The sequence below is a fragment of the Dermochelys coriacea genome, chromosome 4, assembly GCF_009764565.3.
Source record: "Dermochelys coriacea isolate rDerCor1 chromosome 4, rDerCor1.pri.v4, whole genome shotgun sequence".
NCBI lineage: Eukaryota > Metazoa > Chordata > Testudines > Dermochelyidae > Dermochelys > Dermochelys coriacea.
The window spans coordinates 13,903,120-13,919,869 of NC_050071.1; the positions used below are offsets into that span (position 1 = coordinate 13,903,120).

General features: G+C 42.5%; 1 protein-coding gene across 13 annotated transcripts in view; it reads right to left on the reverse strand.

The window, feature by feature from the left end:
* Positions 1-16,353, reverse strand: part of RUFY3 (RUN and FYVE domain containing 3) — a 95,761-nt gene extending 79,408 nt beyond the window's left edge. For 8 of the 13 annotated variants that reach the window (XR_006281018.1, XR_006281020.1, XR_006281021.1 and 5 more), the window contains exon 1: positions 15,996-16,353. Coding sequence is in view for 9 of the 13 variants with exons in the window: in XM_043513677.1 (XP_043369612.1) it covers positions 15,996-16,332 (337 nt within the window). In the remaining 4 variants the exon portion in view is untranslated. Of the gene's footprint in view, positions 1-4,110; positions 5,218-15,485; positions 15,547-15,995 lie in introns of those variants that run through there. The other 5 variants (XM_043513681.1, XM_038399916.2, XM_038399918.2 and 2 more) reach the window with 5 other exon arrangements.
* Between the last annotated feature and the right edge of the window lie 397 nt (positions 16,354-16,750).

The window sequence follows — 16,750 nt, forward strand, 5'->3', positions numbered from 1 at the left end:
CACTCCTTCCTAAAAAGGAAAGGAGTACTTGTGGCACCTTAGAGACTAACAAATTTGTTAGTCTCTAAGGTGCCACAAGTACTCCTTTTCTTTTTGCGAATACAGACTAACACGGCTGCTACTCTGAAACACTCCTTCCTGTTTTCAGTTCCACTCCCACTAGTTTGTTGTCATCCGTGATATGTGGACACCGTCAACGTGGGGGAGGAATTTACTTCTTAGGTACTCAGATAACATACGAGACCCAGTCACGGACTAGGACAGCATTCTGCTAGGCACAGTACAAACAGAACAAAAAGCCTGAAAGTTCTTTGGGGCAGTGACTAAGTAGAAGACAAGAGACAACAGATGGATCCAATGGGTCCAGGTACAGGAAACAGAAACACTATTGGGTCACTGTGATTTCAGAACACCAGCCACGTAGCCGTTGTCAAGTTTTTTGTTGCCATCACAGCAAAGGAAAGTTTAAAGGAGGGATTTGAAGGATGATGTGATAATGATGATATGAAGTGGGGGGTAGCTCCCTTTAATGGACACGCAGCCAGCCGGCTAGCTGTAAAATCCCTCTTGGTAGCTGTTCTTTGGTTGCTTTATCTGTAAAGGGTTAAAAAGTCCCCCAGGTAAAAAAAAATAAAATAAATAAAAAGTGGGCACCTGACCAAAGGAGCCAATGGGAAGGCTAGAACTTTTAAAAATGGGAAGAAACTTTCCCTTTGTCTGTTGTTCTCTGGGCTGCAGGGACACAGAGCAACAATGCTATGCTATAAGCAGGAATGCTGTGTAAGGTTTGAAACAGGTATGAAAAAGTACCTTCCACACCTAGAAGGAATTATTTGGATAGGGAATATTTAGACAGACACAATCAGCTTTATTTCTTATTTTGGCTTGTGGAACTCCTCCGTGCTAACCCCTGATGCTTTTGTTTGCTTGTAACCTTTAAGCTGAACCCCCAAGCTAGTTTGGGTGCTTACTTTTTGGAATTACTCTTTTAAAATATAGCAAAAGCTTAAGTTCTAGATGTATTTTTTCCTTTTTGTTTTTAAGAAAATTTACTTTTTTTTTAAGAACAGGATTGGATTTTGGTGTCCTAAGAGGTTTATGCATGTTTGATTAGCTGATAGCACAGCTAATTTCCTTTGTTTTCTTTCTCAGCTCTTCCCTGGAGGGGGTGGGGTGGGGTGAAGGGGCTTATGGGTACCCCACAGGGAGGAATTCCCAAGTGTACCTTCCTTGGTCCAAGGGTTTTTGTTTTTTTTGCATTTGGGTGATGGCAGTGTTTACCAAGCCAAGGTCAGAGAAAAGCTATAACCTTGGGAGTTTAATACAAGCCTGGAGTGGCAAGTATTAATTTTTAGAACCCTTGCGGGCCCCCACCTTCTGTACTCAAAGTGACAGAGGGGGATTAGCCTTGACAGAGGATAATGAGGTAGTTTGTGGATGTTTATGGGGAGCTCCTCCCAAGTGTGAGGGGCAGCATGGAAAAACCACAAAGGTGCTTGTTTGAATATTTAACAAGTGAGCAAGGCTGGCATCCTTGGGAGATGGAGGTCTACCTTTCAATAGTAAATGAGAGATGACGGTAGGGTCAGGATAGGATGTGAAGAGCCTTGTAAGTGAAGACAAGTAGCTTATGTTTGATGCAATAGATAAGAGGGAGCCAATGAAGGGATGTAAAGAGAAATAATATGACCATGAGAAGCAGTCTGGTGCCAGGATAGAACCCCATCCCTGGTTCTAGGGTGCCAAGCCTAAAGTATCTGGACCAGGGTGGGATTTACTACCTACCTTTATTTGAAGTAAGGCATGATAGCTCAGTGTCCATCCTCCAAGAAATAAACTAGCCTTTTTAAATTGTAAAGCTATAAACATATATAATGTCAGTTTTATGATACATTAATTCATATCTCAAAAAGGATTTTTAAAAACCAAATGTGTCTGTGGAATGTTCCATGATATTTTCTAATAGCTTCTGATATTTAAAAGATAGCTATCATAACAACTAGATCTAGAAACTAGATTAGTTATCGTGTATGCAAAGTAATTACTTTGGAAGATTTTTCTTTTAGTATTAATACTTAAAGTTACCTTTAGAGGTATTTACATGGTTTGAATTGGTACACAATCATATTAGGTAAGTAGGATATATTTTCAACATCTTCTGTGAATAGTACTTTTGATCAATATGAAATTTGTTAAGAAGAGGGCCAAAACTGAAATCATTCAAATTCTACTCCATCATTAACTTTGGGGATTTATATGCAGTGGGACCTGCATCTAAACAATCCATAGGTTACAGAATCAAGATCTGATTGAATAGGTTTTCCAAAGCCACAACAACCTCCTGTTTTCCCATCTCCACTATTAGAATTACACCAAGTTTCCCAAAACAGCATGAAGATGATGTACTGTAACAGCTCAAAAGGGTAGCTATATTTTATCACACCAACCCACACTACTCCAAAGAACGTTCTATGAAAAGCAAAGGAGTAATTGTGGCACCTTAGAGACTAACATTTATTTGAGCATAAGCTTTCGTGAGCTACATCAGATGCATGCGATGAAATGAGCTGTAGCTCACGAAAGCTTATGCTCAAATAAATCTGTTAGTCTCTAAGGTGCCACAAGTACTCCTTTTCTTTTTTGCGAATACAGACTAACACGGCTGCTACTCTGAAACCTATGAAAAGCAAATACCGTAAGAAAAATGAAATAAATTCAAACAATATTAGAGTAAGGATAAGGCTGACATACAAAGAAACGACAGTAAAGAAATTCTAAATCAAGTATGTCTGTTCATCCTTACATCTCCCATTATTTGTACAACTTCAGATAGTGTAGGAGTCTAAAACGTGTGCTGCAGCACCTAAGCACAATGGGACACACTTAAGGTGGAGTTTCAGCCTCTTATTTTGAATTGTCTTGCTACTGTCAGTCTGAATTACTTAGCCTCTCTGAGTAAATCTGAGCTAATGGATTTCTATCCCTGAAAATGTTTGACAGGTGAAGTTTAAATTATATTTTTTTAACCTGGGAGAATCTTATTTAATTTCAAGAGCAATTCCATACAAAAAGAAATCCCATCTAGCAAAATATCAAAATAAGATGATGTTACTATTTGACAATGGCAATGTCAAGTGGCTTGGCATGGATTGACATCATGATAGTTACTGAACAAGGGGCCTAATACCGAAAGGTTTCTGCTGATTGGTGTCAGTCATTTCAATGGGAGGTCAGCACTTTGCAGGATTCAGTACTAAGTGACTACTGGATCACAAGTAAACAGAGTAAAATGCTTCCATGCATTTATCGTTATTTTTGGAAGAGAATGTGTGGGGGTTTTGTTTTGTTTTTATTTTATTTTTTATTCTTGCAAAGCTTTACGTTGGTTCTTTCTATTTCCCAACTTCACTGTGCTTGTCCTGTATATTAAACTGCTTTCATCACAGCCAGATCACAAATAATCATTAGTTCCCTTAGAACATTAAAAAGACAGAAACGTGTTTTATGCCTCCATATTGCAGGCTTCAAAGCCATCTTAAATAATAGCACAAGATTCCTGATTATATCATCACATGATTCGAGATATAATTGCACAATTCCTTGGGGCTTGTCAAAGTTCTCCTCATATCACACATTAATCAGAATTTTGTTGATGTGCTCCATTTTTGAACACTGCCTGTTTACAAGACAGCTGCAAATTTCTTAATAACCAACGTTTAAATATGGACATCAAGATAAAATGCATCATGAACAAAAATACTCAGGTTATTTTCTTTCATGTGCTGATATGACAATACAGAACCTCATATCTTATGATGCAACTTTGGGCTTCTAAATAAAACAAAAACACCACAACAATGACCCTCTAGAAAGAAGTCTGATTTTAAAAGATACCCCAGAATCTTGTCAGAATTTATTTTACATATTATATAAAAATAAATACAATTTTGGCTAAGCCATATACAATTTTGGTCATGTTTTCCAGATTATGTAAGCCCTTGAATGGTGATGCCCCTCCTCTCTCCCCCCTTCGCCCTCCTCCCCCCCCCAGTCTGTAGTTGTAACAATGAGATGGCTGCAGGGCTCCCAAGGTAGAGAACTGGACCATACCTTCATGGGTAGGTTCTGGGTCGGGGGTAAGTGAGATGTCATCCAGCTCGCGCAGGCAGAGCCATTCTCCATCCATAGACACTCGGAATTTGCAAAGATAGATGGTCTCCATGGCAGCCTGTGTGATCTTGTCTGTAGTGGGGGTTGGCATATCGCTTTGAGGCGTCAAGGCAGACATGATGACTCAGCTGGCACAACAAAAAAGAACTAAAAGGAAAAGCCTTCTGAGGAAGATAATAAGAAATACCTTGCTGTGCAAGAACAAATATGCTCAAATTACACAAACTGCAGTAGCTTTTTCATATATACAGCAAGGTATAAGTGATGCTCCTCTTCAGTCTCCTCCTCTTTTCTCTTCCCCAATTATCTTTCTCTTCAGCTGTGCTAGATGCTATTAATCCTAAGCAACCACAGAAAACCTGGTCACTGCATAAAAGAAAAAGCTTCCTTGACTAGTTACCAAAATTAAGAAGAGAAAAACCAAAATAATACAAGTCTATAGGAAAAGATATCCAGAATTGCTAGAATCACTACTAGTCTCTTTCTCCCCCAGAGAAGCCTGGACACAGAATGCTAATAGGATTGGTTGTGCGCAGCAAGCAGGGTGTTGACCAAAATGGCTGACTAATGAACTGAACTGAAAATTCAGACTCATGTGACCAGCTGCTCAGATCGTAGGGCAAGCAATTCCCAGGACGCTCTATAGATGCTGCTGATGCAGGGAGAGCAATTAGGCTGATCTTGCTCTCATTGTCCACAACCTCTTTTCAGACTATGCTAGTCAATCTGCGATCAGGCATAACATAATACACATATTTCTCATCAGTCCCTCTCACAGTACAAAAGAGTGGAGTGTCTATTTGATGACTACAAAGAGAGATATGTATTCCTTCCACGTGCCTGAGTGATTCTATATAAATCAAATTGGGTGTGCAAATTACGATTGAGTGAGTTTAAATTTCTCAAAAACTACCTTTTAAACTGAACTTTCCCATCTAAACAAATATTACATGGATTTACTCTCAGATGGTAAAACAAATTTGAACAAACCTTCTAGTTTTAAGTGTTTGCAGTGCATCATTGACCCAGATTTTAGCCTCTACTTTTTTGTGTGGTAATATACATTATAAAGGCCAGATTGCTAACTAAAAATTAAAATTCTCCATTAAAAACTGGTGCAACTTTGGGTAAATGCAAATAAAAGCTGTTACCACTGAACAAGAAGTAAAAATTGAAAGATACTTTTAAAAGAACAAAATGGTAAACCTGTCTGGTACTTTTCAGGTAATTTGACTCCTCGTGCCCTCAACCTTAACATGCCTCCTATGAGGTATTAGAGTAGCAGCCGGGTTAGTCTGTATTCGCAAAAAGAAAAGGAGTACTTGTGGCACCTTAGAGACTAACAAATTTATTAGAGCATAAGCTTTCGTGAGCTACAGCTCAGGAATTGCAGTCTACTCTCTGCCTGAGATCTTCTACTCAAGCTGATACCTCAAGAAATCCATGATCTCGAGGTCACTGCCTAACCATGATAATCTACATGACAGGACATAGCCACCACTTAGGATATATAACACCAGACAATAACCTCATGTGGTTTTTAATAATTTTAAATAAGATATATATTAATTCCAGTCCTCAATGACTGCAGTATTACATATGAACTAACTGCCCCCACATCAACATAATATAGCAACCTAGAGGCATTTTACATTTAAAACTACATGAATAAAAAAGTATTAAATAGAAAACTGCCCTCCCTCCTGCAAAATCAAATTTAAACAGAAACACCTGAATGATGTATTTGGATGCACAGAAATTTTAGTACAGTAGTTTGAAATGCAGAAACAGGTGACATTTCACTACAAAATTCAGCTCCCCAATAAATGTGTCTCAAAAAAGGGAACAGAAAACAGTCACCAAGTTAATTTTCACTATATTTATGGAACTGGGAAAAAAAGTCAGCAATAGCGTATAACAACAGGCAAAGAAAAGAAGTTGCTTACCAATATTAACCAGAATACGTACGCAGCCCCCTTTAAGGTAAAATAAATAGTTCTCTTGTGCATTGTTATAGTGATATACTACATAGTGCACAGGGCAAAAATTATAGGTAGCTTTCTCAGAGAAAGCAACTCTTTTTAAAACACTAACAGTAGTTTACCATGTTGATGAAAGAGTATTAAAAACTCAGCAAATATCTCCAGTTTTAATGTTGGGATTTTACCACCACCACCACCCTGGACAATGAAACTAAACAGGTCAGTCTCTTTATTTAGTCAGTCTTGTTTTCAAGTTCAAACAATATCATAATACTTCAATGTTTATACTTTAAGTGCTAGAGAAGAATGTTTTAACAACAAAACCACTCAAAATTAATCAATATAAACCTAATTTTGCTTTGTTGGTACTTTTAATACAAAACCTGAATTTTGACCAACAGTGGTCCTTAAATGGTACTTGTAAAATGGATTCCCCCCCTTTGTAAAGCTGTCCTACCTTTTTAAACAATAATCTCAACTACATCTGGCCTAGAAACTAAATTATTTTATCCAGTCATCTCCAACAAAGAATGGAGCCTTTGAGTATTTTATCTGAAAGATTGGCCGAGTTATTTTTAAAGCTATTTGATACATGTTTTTGAATCCCTGAGAATTATTTTAGTGTTCACCAGAACTTTCATGTATACCAATTCCAGAGGAGTCCTGACCTTTTATTTAAAAAAAAAAAAAAAAGTTTAGACCTTTTCTTTGTAAATATATTTTCAGTGTAAATTGGTATCGACAACATTCAAGAGTTCTGAAAGAAGAGCACAGCAAAGCTGCTAATAAAAGTATATAATGTACTGTATGACAAATCAACTACTATACTGGAGAGCAAAAACTGTTATCTTTAAAAGAGCACTAAAGAGGTGGACATCCTGGAATTCACTACCCAGAGAACCTTAATTTAATAGCAGGAAAAATCGGTTGAAACAACTAAAAACAGAGCTATAAAACTACCATGTTCACACAATACAATAGGGGCAAACATGGCTTCTGTATACGAACATTGTGCCTCAAAAACTATTAGCATAGGGAAAAATGATAAATATTTTTTGTTTTTCCATAAACACTGAGATATTAAAACACAAATCAATCACAGGACAAGAAGTAAAACTTTATCATGGCTCAGAAACTGGACAAGGGACAGAAAAAGTGTCTAAATGGTGAAGGAAGCTAATAGTGGGTATCGCTTCGTTAAGCTGGAAGTAGCTAGAATATGTTAAAGGTATTGTAAAAATGCTGGCATTATCAAAATATTTGAAAGCTAGGAATTCCAGATCAAAGATTTAAGCAACTGACAAACACTACAGTTCTGTAAAAAAAAAATTTAAAAATTAAGTTTAATTTTACTAAATGAATGAAACATCTGAAAGCAAGCCAATCCATTCTACCATTACTATTTAAAATGTTAACTTTGGATAATAGGACTTACTTTAAACTTTGGTCCTATGCATTAAATATCAACTAGATTAGTCCAATAGGGCAGGCCAATATTTTTCTTTCCTCTCCTTTCCTTTTTATTACAATGTGACAAAAAGAAGAACTTTTTGAACTCCAGTAAGTACTTCTACTTTTAAAGTGACAAATCAGGAATCCATTGTCCACTTCAGATGTAGGGGAATAAATTCTAATTTACGCACAGACCTCACATTACTTTTCAAGGCAATATTCTACTTAGTGTGAAATTTTCTTTCAGAAGCCAAAAACCAGGCTTGCAATAAAAACTGAGTTACAGCCTTAACCATACAGAGCCTATCAACTCACCATAAAGATGTGGAGAAGGAGTATAGAATAAAACAGCAAAGTTCTGGGATGACAACATTATTTTGGTTATTCAAGACGGCAGAAGACTGAGGAATTACAAAACAACCTACCAATGCTAGGTAAACGTACAACACAGACAGATGAATTCAATGAAGATAAAGTACTCATATACATAATAACGGGTTCTAAATTAACTGTAACCACTCCAAAAGAAAATCCAGGCAACACTGCAAACAGGATAAAATTGTACAGGATATAAGTCTACAAGTTTCCTCGCAATAGAAAACCAACCACTAACTGCCAGGAATCAGGAAGCAGTTTCCTCTACAGACAAGTTACTCCATACTTTTCACCACACAGAGTTTCTTGCGTGTCCCTCTGATCAATTTATATGTCCACACACAGGCTATAAGACTAGACAGGACATCAGTCTGATACAATTTGGCAGCTCCTATGTTTCCAAATTAAATAAATCCTGATAAAAATCAGTTTTCCCCATTCCCCATCTATGCCACTTGCAGACAGAACTACAACCTTGATATTCTGTTCCTGGTGTCCAATATCTTTTCCTTCACCTTTTAACTTGGTGGGATATAGAAAGGCAGGTGGCAAAATAATCACCTTTTGCATGATTTCCCTCATATCTCTGCTCCCGCTTTCAATGCTGTACCTCAATGACAATAGCAGCATGCCCACGCCCCCCAGTTCAGGGGTTAATATATCTTCCACACACATACACTCCCCAAAACTATCTTTTCTGCATAAAATATTCACCAGCCAACTCTCTCTATAGGTGACATGCTATAGGATAATCAGCCCCCACGCTGACTGGGCCATATGCAGAATCCAACCCTTCATTTCTCTGCTTCAGTAAGACAGCCAGCCAGGATTTTCACCTTCCATGTACGAGGCACACGTGCAGTACGTCTCTTGCAATTTGAGTCCAGCAGGTTAAAAATACAAAGTGGCAGGAGTGAAGAATTTTCTACGCTCAAGAAAAAAGATGGAATCCATTACTTCCATGAATACAGCGACAGCCTTTTCTCTTTGTGCAGCAAAGGTGTTTCAGAATTTAGAATACCTGTTACTAAAAGTACAACTGAAAAAGGGGAAGAAAGAAGCTACCAGAGCCATCATGATCAGATGGCCTCCCACTGGAAGCCAACAGGAATTCTGCAGAGTAAAGGCAGCTCAATCAGGCTCTTAGTTTTTGTTTTAAAAACCTTCTATGGATTTACTGCAGCTCACCTCACCTAAATAAATTTTATTCTCCTACCTGTTCTCTCTCTTTGTCTAGCACTGGCTGCATCTTTGCCTCTTGGAGGAACAGTCTCACTAGCGTTCATCCAAGAGTAGCTCCTGTTGGCATGAACAGCTTTCATGATCTCTCAGTCTTAACTCATCTCAGTTCAAGTTTCAGCTGAAGACACAAGTATCTTGCCTTTCTTTGCCCTTACTGTTTCTCTCTCCCTCTGCTACTTTTTTTTTTTTTTTTAAATTCAGCATAATGTGGTCTGGGATGCAATGTGTATAAGTCGCTACCCTGGACTTGTACATATTGTATCCTAGACCACATTGCTGTTGAATTAAAAACAACAAAAAACAACCCACTACACGTATATGTGAGTACAGTGAAGCACAGACAACGGAGCACCTGCTCATTTGCTTACCCCTTGGGGAGGCCCATATGAAGGAGGACCTCGCAGCTGCAATGGAAAGAGCCATCGCTTGTACACGGTTCTAGAAAAACATCTAGTTTGTGACAAGGACATAAGTAGTAGTCACTACACAAAATAAAATTGTTATACTGTAGGATAAATACTTGGTGTCTGTTCTTCAGCATCTCTGAATATCTTCATGCTATTCTTAGCACACCTGTCACCATAGGCCCAATATGTTATCAGGTCATGGCAAGCATGGAGTTCAGACCTGCAGCCCTGGTATTACTAACATTATGTAACTAACAAGCCTAGATAGCCCATGCTTCAGTTTAGTTTATTTGTAAAACTAGCAGCATAGTGTATATTGTGTACAAGATTGACACTGTAGCTATCTAACAAACCTTAGCAAATAGCAACCAAGACTACAGTTATTTACAAATCATTAACATACTTTATATTTTCAGAATTTTCAACTCTAAACTTAAGTAACTTTACAGTTTACAAGCCTCCCTTTCCCCAGTCTCCTCAAGTTTTCCATTCGTACTCTTAGGGTCATCCACGTTTGAGCAGGGAGTTATGATTCCCAGTTTGTGTAGATGTACTCATGCTAGCTCTTCTCAGACTAGCACCTAAAAATAGCAGCGTGCCCACGGTGGCTCAGGCTATCCACCCGAGCATGTACCCAGGGGTCGGGCAGGATTGTACTCGGACCAGCTAGGCCAAGTGGTCATCTGTGCTTTCATGGACACGCAGCTATTTTAGGCTCTAGCCATGGGTGGCAGGTATAATAGGCCAAGGAAGACTAACATCTGGGCCATGGTGGCCCTGCCCCTTTCCTGAAGCCCCCACCATCTGCTGCTGCCAGCCTGCGGCAGCTCACAGTATCCCTCCTCCTTGGGAGTGGGAAAGTGAGGAGTGAACACAGCAAGCCAGCAGGGGGTGGAAGGGTCTGGTGGGGGGAGTGAGGAGGCTCGGCCATGTGCTGGGGCTGGCCAGGCAGGGAGGTGGGGGTCCGGTCAGGTGTGGGGGGTCCAGCGGCTCGCCTCAGTGGGGCCAGCGGCTTGGCTTGGGGCTCAGCGATGCCACCCGGCATGGTCGGCAACTCAGCCTGGCTTGGCTGGGGTGCATGGAGGTGGCTCAGCCCAGTGTGGCTAGGACCAGACTGGCGCTCGGGGATGGCCAGATGTGGCTGGGGTGGGTAGGCCGGGGCTCCTCCAGTCACAGGGGGGCCCTCAGGGCTCTTCCTGTTATGGGGTGTGTGTGTTCGGGGCTTGGTGGGCAGGGCCTCAGGCAGAAGGGTTGCAGCCAGTGAGCTAGCCTCCCCAAAGCGGGGGTTCACCCGCTTCCCATGGCGCTAGCTCAAGCAGAGCTAGCATAGGCTACTTGAGCTGGGACTCAATTCTCAGCACAAATGTAGAAGTATCCTTCGTCTCAATGTATATAATTCACTTTCTTCAGTTGCTAAAATACAGTATCTACAGTATCCTTCCCTCTTCTATTCAAACTTTTTTCATTTGCAGACCCCTAAAAAATTTCAAATGGAGGTGCAGACCCCTTTGGAAATTTGACATTGTTTGAAAAACACTGTTCTATTGTAATGACAACCTTTCGTGGACCCCTACGACATAGTCTGCACCCTCGGGAGTACGTGGACCACAGGTTGAAAACCACTGTATTACAGCATTCCCTCATGCAATTTACAAAGCTACTGGCCACCTCAATTTCCAGCTTGACTGTAGACCAATATAAAGTTCCCCCTTCATTAGTACACATTTCACTATAAAGTAAAAAACATTTTCTCCCACAAACTCCTATATGAAAGAACACAATTAAATATAATATGAACACCAAGAATTAAATGACAGGTTTCAGAGTAGCAGCGGTGTTAGTCTGTATCCGCAAAAAGAAAAGGAGTACTTGTGGCACCTTAGAGACTAACAAATTTATTTGAGCATGAGCTTTCGTGAGCTATAGCTCACTTCATCGGATGGGGCGGGGGAAGAACAAACAGAGAAATAGTTTTTCTTTGTGTAATGACACATCCACTCCCAGTCTTTATTCAAGCCTAATGTAATGGTGTCCAGTTTGCAAATTAATTGCAATTCAGCAAACTGGACACCATTACATTAGGCTTGAATAAAGACTGGGAGTGGATGTGTCATTACACAAAGTAAAACTATTTCCCCGTGTTTATTTCTACCCCATCTCTCCCCCGACCCCCGTTCCTCACACATTTTTGTCAACTGCTGGAAATGGCCCACCTTGATTATCACTACAAAAGAGTTGTTCTCTGTGTATATAAAATCTTCCCACTGTATTTTCCACTGCATGCATGCAATGAAGTGAGCTGTAGCTCACGAAAGCTTATGCTCAAATAAATTTGTTAGTCTCTAAGGTGCCACAAGTACTCCTTTTCTTTTTAAGAATTAAATGTGCCTTCAAAGCATTTTGGAGTACAGTTTTTCTGATGATTTGTGTACTGGTCATTTACTAGTAAGAGCCTTATAATGTACACAGAATGCCATATCTATGACAAACTACATTTCAGCAGAAAGTACTTATTTTCTTGTTTATAACAACCATAACCTCCATGCGAGACATAACCCAGTTGATCATTAATTGCTGGGAAAAGGGCCTTTTATACACCTTAATCCCTCAACTCCCATGTTCATTAATTGCCAGGAAATGCCCTTCCCATTGCATCCAACGAAGTGGGTATTCACCCATGAAAGCTTATGCTCCAATACGTCTGTTCATCTATAAGGTGCCACAGGACTCTTTGCCCCTTCCCATTAGTTGTCCTTAAAACTCTTCTCTCCCTTTATTGCTGTGCTGGCGTGATTAAGGTTTACAAAGTGCTTTTAGATTCTTGACTGAAAGGCACTGTAAATGCAAAACACAGAAGTAAGCTTACTACTCCTTAGGTTACCTTAATTTTTAAAATGATGGTGGTAGCAAAGATTAGGGAACCCAGGAGAACCACACACACAAGCAAAAATTTCAATTCTGGTTGTGTAGGGTCATAAGGAATAAAAATATTGTCTGATGCAGGGACAGCCTCAAGCCATGATAATACAAATAAGAGATATTTAAAAAGTCTCAGTGAAACAAGGCTAGAGTTCACCATCACATATGGACTCCCCTATTATCAACACCAAGATCTTCGGTGATAGAATGGCCTGCTGCTTTGTGGGGTAGATATGTTAGGGGAGATTTCTGTAGTCTATAAAACTCATATTTCATGTGGCACAATTTTGATATGAATAGTTTATGAAAGATCATCTTTTTCTTTTCTTTCCTCCCTCTGCTTTATTTATATATATATATATATATATATATATATATATGCTGAAGCCTCTCTCTGTTCAAGTTCCGTTCTCACTTTCTTTTGGGAAACACATGAGCACCAGAGGGTCCTGACACCTGGGAATCAACTGGGTGGTCTTAACAGCAAATGGTAGAAAGAGACAGGGATTAATTGCCCTGGTTTAATCCTGAAAGCGTAGGTGAGGCTTGATGAGGAAAGCAGAGTCTGGGCTAATCAGGACCAGATAAAAACAGCTCTCCTAAATTTGGGGAGGGTGTGAATCAAATACTGCAAATTACTGGTGGCCTCCTGAACCGGCTGGGGCAGTTAAGCTTCCTACGCCGACACAGCACACTGGGGGAAAAAACCTGGCTGGGGAACCTGAATGTTGGCTTTGGGATTTTTACCTTTGGAATGTTTTGGCACACATCCTTTTCCAGCTCAGGAGAGGACAAACAAAACTTTTATTTCACTCTAGAGACGCAAGAAAGCACTTGGGTCTGGCTTTCATAAAACAATTCACACCACTCAAGCCATTTCTGCAACATCTTTATAGACCACCCCATCTATAAACATACCCACCTCACAGAGCACTGTATTACTACTATAAAATAATTATAACCACTCGGGGATACCTTAAGAAGTTGCGAAGCCTCTCAGCCACAGAGCCTGCAGGTAAGTAGGGCTAGTCCCTGAACTGAAATGTAAAGCAAATCCCTCCAAAAAAAACTGTAAACACTGTTTTATTGTTCATACCAAAGAAGTGAGACTTGGCAGAAAAGTTTGCTGCTACTGCCCAGACAGTGAATGAGCAAGTGTTGCTACTGCCTGTGATGCAGAAAGTGACAATGAGAGCGAGGATGAAGAATGCTAACCTGCATGCAAGTTTGACCCAGGAGAATCTGACAAGCAGCACCATGGGAACAATTTACATTTCCTCTTCCCTTTACCTCCTGCTATGTCACTAGGCTTCTTCCAAAGACTTCTGTTTTACCAACAGCTGTTGCAAAACAACACCTAGGAAGAGAGGAGGGTAATGAACTAGGGACTCTTGAGTTCTTATACTGGCTTTGACTCCCTCAGGCTTGGGCAAACCCATTAAGCTCTCTGCCTCAGTTTCCCCATTTGCGCAATAGAGACCCACTCAAGAAGGGTGTCGTAAAAATTAATGACAGGTTTCAGAGTAGCAGCCATGTTAGTCTGTATTCACAAAAAGAAAAGGAGTACTTGTGGCACCTTAGAGACTAACCAATTTATTGAGCATAAGTTTTCGTGAGCTACAGCTCACTTCATCGGATGCATTCAATGGAAAAATGCATCCGATGAAGTGAGCTGTAGCTCACGAAAGCTTATGCTCAAATAAATTTGTTAGTCTCTAAGGTGCCACAAGTACTCCTTTTCTTTTTGTAAAAATTAATGTTCGCAAGACACTTTGAAGATTAAAAGCACTATATAAAACTCAACATATTAACCAGAAAATCTTGGAGTATGCTAAACTCCTCTTTGTAGAGGCTGTATGCTTGCAACAGGGCAGGTTAGACACTTCCACCCTATAACCAGCCTTTGCTAAAACACAACAAATAACCTATCCCCGGTCACAAACAGACTGCAAAATAACCCCACACAATTACATAGCCTTGTCAAGTGGAGAAAAACACCCAGTATAAAATCGATTTGCTTTAGGACACAGTGGCAGGAGGCGGGCAGTCAAAGCCAGCCTTTCCTTGAGAACCCATATCCATCCTCTCCTCCAAGCATGGCAATGTAGCTACCCAATTAAACTTCAAAGGACCGAGAGCTCCTTCCCCAAAACAAGCGGAGTGGAGAGGAGAGGAGAGGAGAGACGAGGCTCATGATTATTTTTAACATGGTAGCTGAGTTTGTGGATGAGCATTTCACACAGCCACGCATACTGAAACATCTCCTTTCAATGCATCTTCCACAACATTCAAGGCCCCAACATAGTCCTCCCGTCTTCCGCCTTCAGCTCCGATACATACACTTCATTCACTCTCCTGTTAGGGAGAGGACAGCGACAGGACGGAGGGAGCGCGATAGGCCCCTTTCTTTTGGAGATTCTGCCACCAAATTCAAAGGAGTTTTGGTGTGATTTCCCCATCCCCAATGGCGTCGTTACTCTCTAGATACTTTTAACTCTTTCCCGCCAGAAATGACTGCTCCCCAGGGTTCGTACATATTTTAATGGAATGAATCAAAGTGATAAATCAAAAGTAATTTACAGAAGCGCAGCTACCTGCAGCCTCTTTGCCCTCGTCTCATTACAAAGTAGTCAGCCCACCGTGCTATCTTAAATAGTCACAGGTTTCAGAGTAGCAGCCGCGTTAGTCTGTATTCGCAAAAAGAAAAGGAGTACTTGTGGCACCTTAGAGACTAACATATTTATTAGAGCATAAGCTTTCGTGAGCTACAGCTCCGAAATGCATCCGATGAAGTGAGCTGTAGCTCACGAAAGCTTATGCTCTAATAAATGTGTTAGTCTCTACGGTGCCACAAGTCCTCCTTTTCTTAAATAGTCAATATCTTTTTCAGAAACGAAGTACAAACGTTGCCACCAGAGCGCAGCTTAATGTAAGTTACCTTGGCCAGACGCGTTACCTCCTTCCTCGGCAACGAAGCTAAGTTTTCTTTTCAAGTGGGAAACCCAAACCCCCCCCCCCTTGCCTCTTATCCCTCTCGGACACGTGCATCCCCAGGCCCCGGGGGTTTATCACAGGCCAAGGGGCGTCTGCCTGCGAGCCCCCCTTGTTGAAAGAGGGCCAGTAAGCCGAAGGGAAGAAGGGGGAAGGAAGGCTCTGCAGATGCCACCACCGTCCAGACCCAAGTTCAAGGCCAGGGGAGTCTGAGACGGAGAGACTCTGGGCAGGTGAGCTGGGGGTGAGAAGGGGTCAGGGAATCGCTGGAGCTCCTGAACTGGGGGGGAGGAGACTCGGGCCCTGGAAGCCTGGGAAGCCGAGGGGAGCCATGCAGGGCACCAGGCATAGCGGGGGGCGGTCTGAGGACGGGGGTGCCGGCCCCCCGGGGGGGGGGGTCTGAGGGAAGGAGCCGCCCCGGCGGGGGCGGTGCTGAGGGAGGGGGGTTGCTACTCACGGGGTCCGGCTCTGTCCTGTCCCGAGGCGGGCCCCGGGGAGCTCAGCAGCAGCACGGGCAGGGCGCCGCCGCCGCCGGGGGGGCTCCACAGGCTCTGCGGCGGCAGCTGCCCGGGCGGCGCGGCGCCCCGATGGCCCGGATAGAGCAGGAAATAGGGGGGGGAGTCGGGGGGCGCCGCCGCCGCTTCCCCGTCCGCGGCCTCTAGCCCCCCGGCCGAGGGGCTGCGCCCACCCCGCTGCTCCATGGTCCGGGGCCCCGCCGCGCCGGCTCCGTCCGGGCAACTTTCCCCGCCGAGCTGGGGCCGCCGCCGCCGCCAGCCCGAGTCCGCCTCCGCCATGGCCACCGGCCCCGCCCCGGAACGGCCGGCCCCGCCCGGAGACCCCGCCCCCCCTTCTGAGGGGGCTGAACCCCCCCTTGCAGGGGTTCATTAAACCCCACCCCCCCCGCCTCCTCTAGGCACCCCACTGCCCCCCCCCCCCCAGCCGGGGTTGGATCCTCACCAACACCCACCGTGCCCACAACCACCCCAGCGCCTGCGGCTGTTAACTATTAACCCCCCCCCCGCACACACACAGTCCCCTCTGTGCACCCCACCCCCTGCGGGGTTCAACTCTAAGGGGGGGGGTTCGCCTTCCCATTGCCCCCCGCACATTCAGCCCCTGAAGGTGTCTGAACCCCACACACCGTGGTGGGAGGGTGTTGGAAAGTCTCTCCTGGGGGGGTTCCAGCCCCACCGATCCCTCTGCGCGCTCCCT